General features: G+C 38.2%; 1 protein-coding gene across 1 annotated transcript in view; it reads right to left on the bottom strand.

Annotated features, from left to right (window-relative positions):
• Brdt (bromodomain, testis-specific) overlaps positions 1-12,651 on the bottom strand; it is a 45,397-nt gene that overhangs the window by 5,212 nt on the left and 27,534 nt on the right. The window contains exons 12-14 of the mRNA XM_013018262.1: positions 12,341-12,515; positions 6,237-6,334; positions 750-955 (exon numbers count right to left, since the gene is read on the bottom strand). Of these exons, the coding sequence (XP_012873716.1) occupies positions 750-955; positions 6,237-6,334; positions 12,341-12,515 (479 nt within the window). The remainder of the gene's footprint in view (positions 1-749; positions 956-6,236; positions 6,335-12,340; positions 12,516-12,651) is intronic.

Genomic DNA, 12,651 nt, shown 5'->3' with positions numbered 1-12,651 from the left:
GCTCCACTTTCAGATTTTTGGTAGTTAACTGGAGGTAAGAATCTCCTGGACTTTTCTACCCAGGCAAGGCTGGCTTCAAACCACGATCTGCAAATCTTAGCCACCAGAGTAGCTAAGATTACAGGAGCGAGCCTCTGGTGCCTGGCTCTTATGATTACTTTTTAAGCTATAATGTTGATGTGCCAAATTTTATGCTGTATAATCTACCTTAACCACAAAAAGTAAAGATTTGGGGAAATTTATTACGGTATGCCACTATCTTTTGTGTGTATGCGTACTGGTCCTGGGGCTTGAACTCAGGGCCTGGGAGCTGTCCTTGAGATTTTATGCTCAAGGCTAGTGCTCTACCACTTGGGCCAGCCACAGCTCTGCTTCTGGCTTTTTAGTGGTTAATTAGATATAAGAGTTTCATGGATTTTTCTTTCTGGGTTGACTATAAACCTGGATCCTCAGCTCTCAGTCTCCTCAGTAGCTAGCACCTGGTCCAACGACCACTATCTTCTTATGTGTACAATGGAAAAAGTGGAAGATTGTTTGGAAAAATGTATTATATTATAATTTGGTAATATTTGCATCTTTATTCACATCTTCAAAATACATACTATTAGACAAATACCAGTGGAATATAACTTTTGCAATTGTAATTTGGTCTATGTTTCTACTAAATAGCCATACCATAATCATTTGAAAAGATTTAAAATACATTTCTGCACCTCCCAAAGTATTTTTTAATCCAGTAAATTACAGACCTCTGATTTTCTTGAGATATTTTTGGTTCCTTTGTATTTTGTTCCAGATGTTTCCGTATTAGTTCTTGTGTCCGAGCTTTTACTTCCTTTTCTATTGCTGCTTTTCTAAACTGGTTGAAGAGCTCATCTGAGGATTTCAGTACACCTGAGGATTTCACTGGTTTGCCTAAACTTTTCCAAGAGTCTGCATTCTTAATCTTTATATCCTAAAATAAATAAATATTTTCAGTCTATGCCTACAGATTCAATAAAATTTTGGAAAAAAACGTGCTATCTCATAATAGATCAAATTAGGATTCCAAAGGCTATATACTTTAATAAAGGTTACCAAAATGTGCATATGGTAAAGTGAAAACAGGACACTAGGATGACAAATCATTTAAACTCAATCATTCATCTCAAACCAAATTAAAATAGCACAATTGTCAATTATTTCAATTTAATTTGCAGGCAACTAAAGCAGATATGCAAATAAATGAAAGGCAAATAGGATTATGCCATTAAGAATGGGATTTGCATGGGAGTGCTGGGAAGCCTCTGATGTGCAAGTTCTTCCCTTTTGGTAGCAAGAAAAAAGAATAACTGGTATGATCATTGTTCTTAGGATCTGCCAAGGTTATCAATGTTGTAATGTAATTGATGCAATAAACAGATGCAATTAAAATTTTTACTCGTCGCACTTAGAGACTTTGAAATTTAATAATATATTTAATTTTGCTAATTCAACATGTAGGATATTTTACATCTTTTTCATCCTAAGTCCTCCACATTGTTCTTCTTTTTTTTTTTTGTTCTTCTTTTATGTTACAGTATTTTTCAAATTCTAAACTCTGCTTAGAAACAACTGAGCTATAAGTAATTTCTTTCTCATGTTTTCTTGGCTTCCTTGCTTGCCTGGTACTCTACACTTGAGACCCATCTCTAGCCCTGCCTTTTGGTGGTTATTTTGGAGGTAAGAGTCTAGCTGACTTTACTGCCTCAACTGGCTTTGAACCTCAATCCTCTGGATCTCAGCCTCCTGAGTAGCTTATAGGCATGATTACAGTGCCCAGAAGATCCCACAACATACATACATACGCAGCTTCAAATATACTTAGTTTTCTAATATGTCAGTTTTAAAATTCAAAACATTAAAAAAAATTTAAGCCAGGAGCTGGTGACGAATCCTTGAGATTTAAAGATTGTGTGTAAAGCCAGCCCAGCAGGAAAGTCCCTGAGACTCTCATCCAATTAACAAAAACAAACCCCACCCACTCAACAGCCAAGAGTGGACCTGTTAGTTCAAGTGGTGGAGTGCTATCCTTGACAAAAAAAAAAAAATTGAGACAGCAAGCCTCCAGGTCCTGAGTTCAAGCTCCAGGACTGGCAAAAAAAAAAAAAAAAAGTAGAACAGTTTCTCAATTGGCCAAAGATGAGTACTGCACCCTGACTCTGTCTTCAGTCACCAGTGACTGCCTTCTTGTTACAATTCTCTGTTGGAAAATAAGATCCTTTAGTTGACCAAGTTGAGCCTTGGAGCTTGTGCTGTTAGCCTGTTCCATTGTTTGGGGCACAAGTAAGTTTTATTGACAATTCATAGGAAAGACTGACTTCAAAAGCATGGCTGGGTGACCACTGGTGAAGGTCTTTGAATATTGTGGCAAGATAAGGGAAGGATGTCCCCCAATTCTTCCTTTGGGACAGAAACTGAAGGGCTTATTGATCTATTAGTCATACATTTTCTTCTATCTTTTATGGGATCCTAAACAAAGCTATTGTATACTGAGAGAACTAACATAAAGATGCTGAGGTATGTGGATTAGAACAAGGAGGCTTACAAGCCAGTCATTACAGGTCCAATTATGAATGTGAAGGTAGCTCAAATGAAGGAGATAAGGCCTGGTTTTTAGGGTAAAAGGGAAAGGATTTATCTTTAGTAAAAACCCAAAAAATTTAACAAATCCTTGGCTGTAGGAGTCTGGGAAAGTTGTCAAGCATGAAAAGATCATGAAAGGCCAGGTGTAGAAGAATAGATCTGAGTCCTCTGCATAGAGATCATAAACAGATCACTGTGGTAGGTAATCCATCAAAGAGCTTTGTGCCCTCCTGAGGCGCTAGGAGGAGTGCAGGCATTTCAGAACTCACTGGCTCCTATGAAGGGCCAGTTTCAGGCACAGTGGAATATAGGTATGTGGTAGACAAAATTACACTGGATCTTAGCTGGTGGTGATGCTTCCATCTTCTCTCAGGCAAACCAGTATATACACACATTTTTTGTTGTTGTTGTTGCACTGGCATAAGAAAAGCAGGCATTTCTGGCATTCAAACATTAGGTTCTGGTTGAGCGTCCTACAATGCAAGAACCACCCCCAACAGATTTCCCCACACTAATATGTCAGTGCTACAGCTAGAAAACTGCAGTTTAGGTTGAAAATAGGTAGTAGGGAAAGAGATAACAAAGAATCATGGTTAGAGACTACAAGAGATGTTGGAGGGCTGGGAAGGTGGCTCAGTGGTAGAGTGGTTGCCTTGCATGCATAAGGCCCTGGGTTTGATTCCTCAGCACTACATAAATAGAAAAGCTGGAAGCAGGTGCTGTGGCTCAAGTGGTAGAGCGCTAACCTTGAGCTGAAGAGCTCAGGGCCAGCGCCCAGGCCCAGAGTTCAAGCCCCATGACCGACCAAAAAAAAAAAAAAAGAGAGAGAGATGTTAGAAGAGCTTCACAATAAAATTATTGAATAAGAGAAAATAACGGAGATGGAGAAGTTTGTCTTGACAAGAAGAGATATCTTTTCTTGAGGCAGAAGTAGACAGCAGGTGCTCCAAGTAGAAACGTGAGAGGTCAGGAGCTTGTTGAAATCTTGTGTTACTCTCAGCTCTCATTTGGGAATATGCAATTGTAGTTTACCCATAAAGACTAATCCTCAAAGGTTGCTTGTAGCACCCAAACTTCGTAGCCCTTTTTAAATAAATGTCAATGGTGGTGGTGCAAAAGTGTGGGAAGTGATATCAAAAGGGGAACAGTTGGCTTGGCCATGTTTTATGAATAGAACAAGTCACCCCAATGTTTTACTTATGACTATGTGCTAGGCATTGGAAATTGAAGAAGAAGAAGGAGGAGGAGGGGGAGGAGGAGGAGGAGGAGGAGGAGGAAGAGGAGAGGAAGAAGAGGGAGAAGGAGAAAGAGGAGAGGAAGAAGAGGAAGAAGGAGAGGAGGAAGAAGAGGAAGAAGAAGAGGAAGAAGAAGAAGAGGAAGAAGAAGGAGAAGGAGAAAAGGAAGAAGAAGGAGAAGAGGAAGAAGAGGAGGAGGAGGAGGAGGAAGAAGAAGAAGAAGAAGAAGAAGAAGAAGAAGAAGAAGAAGAAGAAGAAGAAGAAGAAGAAGAAGAAGAAAGAAGAAAGAAGAAAGAAGAAGAAGAGGAAGAAGAGGAGGAGGAGGAGGAGGAGGAAGAAGAAGAAGAAGAAGAAAGAAGAAGAAGAAGAAGAAGAAGAAGAAGAAGGAAGAAGAAGAAAGAAGAAGAAGAGTAGTACAGGTCAATTTGACCTGTAGTACAAGCTTCAACAAAATGTCATATACCTGATATTCTGGTTGCTATTTTTGTGATAATCTCTTCCTTTTGGGATATTTTCTTCTTCTTCTTAAACCGTATTTTGAGCAAGTTAAAATTACCAAGATTTGTTATCCAGAAATAGGAATACTGTAGTACATCAGAAACCAAATGTTTGGTTTAGGAAATTGAGTGGGGCTGGAGGAATATCTCAGTGGTAGGGTGCTTGCCTAGCAAGTATGAGGCACTGAGTTCAATCCCCTGTGCTCCCCCCCACAGAAAATCCACCACCACTATCAATGACTACAAAAGAAATGCAGTAACTCTATTCTTTTAAACTAAAGGGGTGGCTAAAACTCTGTTAACACATAAAAAAACAATAAAATAGAAATGTAATGTTGGTTTCTAGAAAAGGCGAAATGTGGCACTGATCCATTTTTATCAATAACAAAATACCTTTGTTAAACAGTCTTGAATGATAATACAACTATGGAACATTATGTTAATACAACTATGGAACATTATATATGAAATCAAAGATAGAGGCTAAGATGTAGCTGAGTGGTAGAGCCCTTGTCTAGCATGCAGCTGGCCCTGGTTCAGTCTCCAACATAGGATGCAGGGGGTAGGGGAAGGGAATCAAAGATACTTTAGAAAGAACAAGGGCCAAATCAATATGTTCCTCAGAGTGCAATATTCAATTTCATAAGCATACCCAAACGATAATTTTAAGTATAAAAGCTGAGAGCTGTCTTCTGAGTACTTGTAAGGAAAAAAGACCAACAGAAGTAGAATAATACCCGGGGCTGGGAAGGTGGCTCAGTGGTAGAGCACTTGCCTTGCATGCTCGAGGCCCTGGGTTCGATTCCTCAGCACCACCTAAGAAAAAAGCCGGAAGTGGCGCTGTGGCTCAAGTGGTAGAGCGCTAGCCTTCAGCTGAAGAGCTGAGGGACAGTGCCCAGGCCCAGAGTTCAGGCCCCACGACTGGACCACCCCCCAAAAAAAGAAGTAGAATAATACTCCTAACTTATTTGGTTTGTGAGAATTAAAACTCAAATGACTAGAATTTATCTGATGTATCCCAAGAATATTTATTGAAAGAATGGTAGCAGTGTATAGGCTGAAGATTAAACATACATAAGACTCCATTAGGAATCTCCCACTTGAAGTCTAGAACATGATTTTAAAGACATGCTTTAAAAATTGAGATTAGAGGCTGGGGACAAATTTGATGGTGGAACACATATTTATAGCACGTGCGAGGCCTTAGGTTCTATTGCTAGCAGTGCAAAACAATTGTGACAGCAGGCAAATACCAAAATAAAATTTGCAATTAAATGTAAGCACAGGGCCAGCTGCTGGTGGCTTTTACCTGTAATCCTACTCAGGAGGCTGAAACCTGAGGATCATAGGTTAAAGCCATCCCAGGCAGGAAAGTTCCTCAGACTCAGAAATGGAGCTGTGGCGCAAGTGTTAGAGCTCTCACCTTGAGCAATAAAATCTCAGGGACAGTGCCCAGGTCCTGAGTTCAAGCCACAGGACTAGCACCAAACATATACATACACAAGGATTGAGTGTAGTAGGTAGGTAAAAAAGTGGTGGTGATCATATATGATTTTTTTTCTTTAAAAAAAATTAGGCTTTAGAGATCTGAAATCTCACTCAAGTTAAGGCTTAAAATACCTTCTTCTTTTTTTCCTTTTTTTTCTTTTTGCCAGTCCTTGGTTTTGAACTCAGGGCCTCGGCACTGTCCCTGAGCTCTTCAGCTCAAGGCTAATGCTCTACCACTTGAGCCACAGTGCTACTTCTGGCCTTTTCTATGTGGTACTGAGGAACTGAACCCAGGGCTTCCTGCATGCTAAGCAAGCACTCTACCACTAAGCCAAATTCCCAGCCTACCTTCTTCAGTTCTTACTCTATTTTAAATCCCTTCACCATAACAAGTGAAAACATGATGTTTTACCTTCTGCACAGGAACTTGACATTCAGAGTCTAACACCATTGGGCCATTGTCATCAGATGGATGCACCACTGTGGGGCCATTCAAGACTTCAGAATCACCTAGAAGTACACATTTTAGAATGGTACAATCAAACTATTTCGGTATATTTATCTAGGATTTTCTTTTTCCTTCCTTGTAGGACACTGTACAAATAAAAGGACTTTTTTTTAATGCATCTTCAATTTGGTGTATTTTTTAAAATCAGGGACTTGTTATAGTACAAAATTAAATATTTCTCAATTGAAAGCGACTTCTTGGTTTCCTTTCTGTCACTGTTTTTGTTGTGGTCAGCATGAAAAATAGCTGACATCGTGACTGACCCACAAAAATCTACTTATCTGTCCTGGTGTGTACAGTTCTGACTTTAGCTCGAGAGGTAGGTCTTAATTAGGCTTAGTTAGTCATGACTAGTTTGTTTCCCCACCAGTAACTCAATTAGGAAGAACAGGATATAGTAGGCTTCCAGAGAAAGACTCTGACTGGGTAGCTAATCTGAGAACAAATACAGCAAAGAGCAAATTATCAGACATAGCTGGTTATAATAGCTAGTGAGCCAGGCAGGGGTTAAGAAATGCAAACAAAAAACAAAAAAGAAATGCAAAAACTTTTGACCCTCTTACATGAAGAAAACAAAATATTAAATCGTACTATTCCTTTCTGTCCTTTTTTTTGGAGGGGGGGTGCTGGGATTGAACCCAGGGACTCATTAATTCTTAAACTTCCAATTAAATATTTTATTTATTACTGTTGGTGAAGATAAACTACAGAGGCAGAGTTGTTTTTATGTTTTGCACTGGTACTGGGGCTCTGGTCCTCTTAGGGCCTCAAGTTTTTGCTTGTCTTTCTTGCTTATAAGCTGGTGCTCTCACTTGAGCCAGGCCTCCCGTCTAGCATTTTGCTGGTTAACAAAAGATGGAATCTTACAGGCAAAAAGCAAGATCCAATTTGAAAAATAAGAAAAAAACAAAAAGAACTAGAGGCATGGCTCAAAAGGTGGAAAGTACAGAGGTGGCCTTCTGGTGTTTACCACAGGTGGTATTCTTACACTGAATCAAGCAAGGGGCAGAGTAAACTTACCCCATATACACCTTGGCCCAGGCTCTGTGCCTGGTCTGTAGTGAACGAAGAGACATGAGGTGGGGAAAAAGAAAGAAAAGAAAGTACACAGCTCTAAGTTCAAACCCAAGTACTACCAAAAAGTAAAAACTAAAACAAAACAAAACCCTCCTGGACGCACACTACCTATACCTTTTTCATTTATGTCAAAAGCATCTAGATTTAAAGTTCTCTATTATCTGCACCTCATTTGTTGTTTCAAACTTTTTTCTCCATATTCCTGATAATCCAACTAAAACTTCAGTCACTGAATTATTAGTTTCTCATAACTCTGTTTCCTTTGTCTAGAATGCCTACCAGTCCCTAGATAGGGAATTCTTCTTTTGTCCTCTAATCCTCAACTCAAGTAACATTTATTCTGTAAAATATGCATCTGTCAAAGATATCAGTTCATTCTGCCTCCCTTGCCTCTTTAAATTTTACTTTTGCTTCTTTTAGATATTATCACATACAAATTTGTTACTTCTTCTATAAGTTGGCAAATACTTGATTTGCCTTCTCATTTGCCATGTCAATTTGTTTATGACAACCTTGATATTTCTTTTAAAAATACAATTCAGTGGAGATATTTATGTGATAGGAATACAATGAATTATAAGGAAAATATTATTAACAATTTGTAGCTAAAAAGTTCTGCTTAGCAAGAAAAGTTTCCATTTTGTGGGGACATGAAATGCGGGGATAGAAGAGAACTAGGGTCGGAATTATTTTCAATATGAAAATTTACTTCAATATGAAAATTTCGGCATAAATTTACCAGCCATTTAATTGTAAGATAAAAAGTGATTTTCAAGCTGGGTGCCGGTGGCTCACACCTGTAACTCGTAACTACTCAGGAGGCTAAGATCTGAGGATCACGGTTTGAAGCCAGCCTGGGCAGGAGAGTTCATGAGACTCTTTACCAACTACTCTTATAAACTACTCAGAAAAAGCTCGAAGCGGTACTGTGGCTCAAGTGGTAGATAGCACTAGCCTTCAGCACAAAGAGGCTCAGGAACAGCACCTAAACCAAAGTTCAAGCCCCAAGACTGATAAAAAATAATTATGTAAATAAAATTGATTTACATTGTGATTAAACTCTGGAAAGGTAAATTTCTTTTTACAGGTTGGATATGTACATGTACAATTTCCTTTGGACATAGCGCCACCCACAGTTAGCAAATATTACAGTAGAATGAGTATCTTACAGGTACAGTAGAATGAAACCAGCAATACATCAACACAATCTAAGATGATACAATAGACTCATCCTTTCTGAAGTGACTTTCAATGTCTACCTTTCCTTAAAGGAACATCTCATGTGCGTTATTACCATTGTTTTTCATTACCTTCCTTTTCAAGGGCAATACTCGTCTCAAACATACACTAGTAAAAGTAGCCACTTTTCTCCAGTCTTTTACTAATCAGTCTTCAAACTTATTCACCTCTTAAATTAAAAAAAATAATAAACTGCTCAAAACCAATTCAAAGTTCCTCACTGCATACAGAGCATGGTCTAGATATACTGGTGTCAAAGTAGACTGCGACCCAGAAACGGTATCTTCATAGTCTCTCTGAATATATGATTTTTATTTCCAGAAAATGGTGGATATAAGCATTCCATCATTTGGATGTTTATTCTTCCTCCTGGGTGTCCTTTTCCTGTCTTATAGTCTGTCTGTTTGTCAGGCAGTCAATCTCTTTCTTGTTTGGTATTAAGTGCTGGGAATTGAACCCAGGCTTTGTCATGCTAAACACATGCTCTTAACACTGATCTTACAATAAGATAATGGATCCATTTTTGAGTCTTCAATTCTCTTTTCCTGCCTGGGAAAATTTTTCCTCTCTTTTCCATTTCTCGTTCCTTTAACCCTTTCATAATAAAGTAAACCCTTGCCAAAACTAAAAAAAGGGGGAAAAAAGAAAAAATCTACTTTATCTGTTTTAAATTAATTTTTTGTACAGAGTGAGAAATAGAGATCAGTTTTCTACATGAAGATAATAATGTTTCCCAGAACCATTTGTCCCCTCTCTCCCATACATAGGTGCACACGCAGGCACGCGCTCGTGCGCGCGCGCGCGCACACACACACACACACACACACACAATTTGGCTCTGTTGTAAAAAAAAAAAAATCAGATGGCTGTAGCTGTGTGGATTTCTGCATCTTCTAGGATGTCCCAAATGGCTTCATGTCTATTTCTATGCCAATACTATGCTGTTTTTTTTTTAAACTGTGGCCCTGTAGTATAATTTGAAGTCTGATATTTTGATGTTTCTAGCATTATTATTTTTGCTTAGGATTACTTTTGATATTTAGAGTTTCATGTTTCTATGTGAATTTTAGGGTTGAATTTTCTATTTCTGTGAAGAATGACAATGAGATTTTAATGGGAATTACATTGAATTTGTACTTGGGTTTTGTGGTATAATCATTTTCACAGTATTAGTTATATGTCAGTCCACCATCTTTTGGTGTAGTCTTTCTTCACGGTCTTATGCGTTTTGCTGTAGATATCTTTCATATCTTAAGTTTATTCATAAGGATGTTGTGCATAAATTTTTTCCTAATTTATTTCCCAGCTTGTTCACTATTGGTATATAAAAATGTTATTCAATACTTGTATGTGATTTTCTATTCTTCTACATTACCAAAATTATATAAAAGATAAAGGAGTTTGGGATGTGATCTTTAGAGTCTTTTAAATGTTGGATTATAAAATCTGCAAACAGGAACAATTTGATTTGTTTCTTTCCTATTAGGATCTTTCTTTCTCTTGCTTATTGATCTGGCTAGGATTTCCAGTATTATAGTGAATAAGATTGAACATTGTTGTCTCATTCATGAATTTAAGGGAAATAATTTGTTTTTTTACATGTAGTATGATGCTGGCCATAGGTTTGTTATACATAGCCTTTATTATGTTCCAGTATGTTCCTTCTATTCCTAATTTTAGATTTTTTTTATCATGAAAGGATGTTGAATTTTTTCAAAAACCTCTTTTAAGTCTATTGAGATGACCATATGATGTTGTCCTGAATCTTTTACGTGGTTTGTGTATGTTGAACCATTCTTGCATCCCTGGAATGAAACCAACTTGATCATAATGTAAAAACTTGTCTTGTCTTGTTGAGCTCTACTTGTAAGAATTTTATCAAGAAGTTTTGTGCCTACATCTGTCAAGGAAATTGCCTATAATATTTTGTTGTGTCATCCAGTTTCAGCAACAGTAATGCTGGTTTTATAAAATGAGTTTAGTAACATTTCTTCCCTTTCTAGTGCATAGAATAGCTCGAGGTGCTGGTTCTTAAGGTCTGACAGAATGTGTAAATGAACTCATCCATTCCTGGGCACTTTTTTGTTTGGAGACAATTACTGCTTTAACCTTGTTATTTGTTACAGATCTGTTTAAGTTGTGTGTATCTTATGGCTCAATTCTGCACCTAAAAATGTATGCATTTATTCTAGATTATCGAATTCAGTATAAGTATTCTATTGGTATTTGTTGTGAATATATTTGTGTGGAACATAACATTTTATGCTCTCTGCTTTTAGAGTTTTTTGTTGAAAACATCTGTTAAGGCTTTGTCTTTTTATGTGGCTTATTGCTTTGCTCTCTCTCTCTTTTTATTTTTTTTTGCCGGTCATGGGGCCTGAGCTCTGGGCCAGGGCGCTGTCCCTCAGCTCTTCAGCTCAAGGCTAGCGCTCTACCACTGGAGCCACAGCACCACTTCCAGCTCTTTCTGCTTATGTGGTGCTAAGGAATTGAACCCATGGCTTCATGTATGCAAGGCAAGCACTCTATTGCTAAGCCACTCATTTATATATATTTAATGCTTTTATTATGCTGTGTCTAGGGATCTTTTCTCCTCTTGCCTATTTGGTTTTCTGAAAACCTCCAGAACCTAGACAACCTTCTCTTTTTCTGTGATGTCTTTGACTATTATTTTGTTGAATACATTTTCTGTACCTTTAGTTTGTTGTGTCTTCTATGCTCATGATTCATAGGTTTGGTCTTTTGATGGTTTCCCAGTGGTCTTGCATGTTCTACTCATATCTTCTTAGCATTTTTCTGTCATCGTTCAATCTAATTCCTCTTCTTTGTCTTTGGTCCCAGACACTATTTTCAGCTTGCTATATTCTGATAAGGTTTTCTACTGTGGGTTTTTTTTTGCGTTTTTCTTTCATTTTTAGGCTCTAGGGATTGAATTCTTGAGCCTCAAATCAGGTAGCTGGATTATAGTTGTGAGCCACTGGCACCTGACTCTTGTAATTCCTGATTCTCTGCTCTTCCTTTCTTTCTCTCTTTGGAATACGGTTTCAGTTACCTGACTCTTCTCATGTATGCAGGGAGTCAAAAACGGGGATTCTTCTAATCTGACACCTTGCTGTCTCTTTCGTTTTTACTGTTTCAGTTTTCAGATACGGTCTCAAAACTTTTGTCTGTGCTGGTCTTGGGCTTCAATCCTCCATATTCACCTCCTCGTATGTGGGAGTAGGGATTGGAAATATTTTCCTGACAAGGTCATTTGAATATTTGTGGACCATACAAAATTATCAATTCAGGTAGATAGATGGGCCTCAGTTGGCCAAAGGGAAGCACAGATGTATGTCTGCCCTGTCATGTACCAACTGATTTTGTGGGTCTTATATAGCCTGATAGAGGTTGGGGATGAAAGAAAAGGTTCCCCAAACCATGACCAGCTTGTCTTTTAGATAGGCTAACTTTTTGTGGATTTTTGAGGACTGCAGTCTTGGATTACAATCCTCCTATTCCTTCCTCCTGAGCAGCTGGGGTTACAGAGGACATGACCAGCTGACATAGGTAATTTTTTATTATACCTCAATGATTTCCCACCTGGAACTTATGAGTTATAATTTTTAGTATTTCCCGATATGTAACATTGATGATGGCCTTGGTATTTTCATACACAGTCATTTTCTCAGTCATAGTTGTTGGTTTCTTACCTAAAAGAGGGTGGCTCTGCATAGGCACATTGGTCTCCATAGCCTGTGGATGTTCTAAGCCTGGATAAACATGTACTGGCTGGTGATGGTTCACTGGTACTCCACACGGGTGTGTGGTCTGCTGAGCAAGAGCTGCTTCAGCAGAGCTTGTATCTTGCACAGAAGATTGTATCTTCTAGATAAAGATAAAGTTACCTTAGATCTTTCAGAGTTTTAACAACACAAGAGATTAGAAACACAAGGATAAGAATATAATTTGAATACCACCTTAGCTACTGACATAGGTAATACCTTAAGGGACAAATATTTCT

The sequence above is a fragment of the Dipodomys ordii genome, unplaced genomic scaffold (assembly GCF_000151885.1).
Source record: "Dipodomys ordii isolate 6190 unplaced genomic scaffold, Dord_2.0 Scaffold39, whole genome shotgun sequence".
Lineage (NCBI taxonomy): Eukaryota > Metazoa > Chordata > Mammalia > Rodentia > Heteromyidae > Dipodomys > Dipodomys ordii.
The sequence above is the reverse complement of the archived record's forward strand: the minus strand, read 5'-3'. Positions and strand labels throughout refer to the sequence as shown.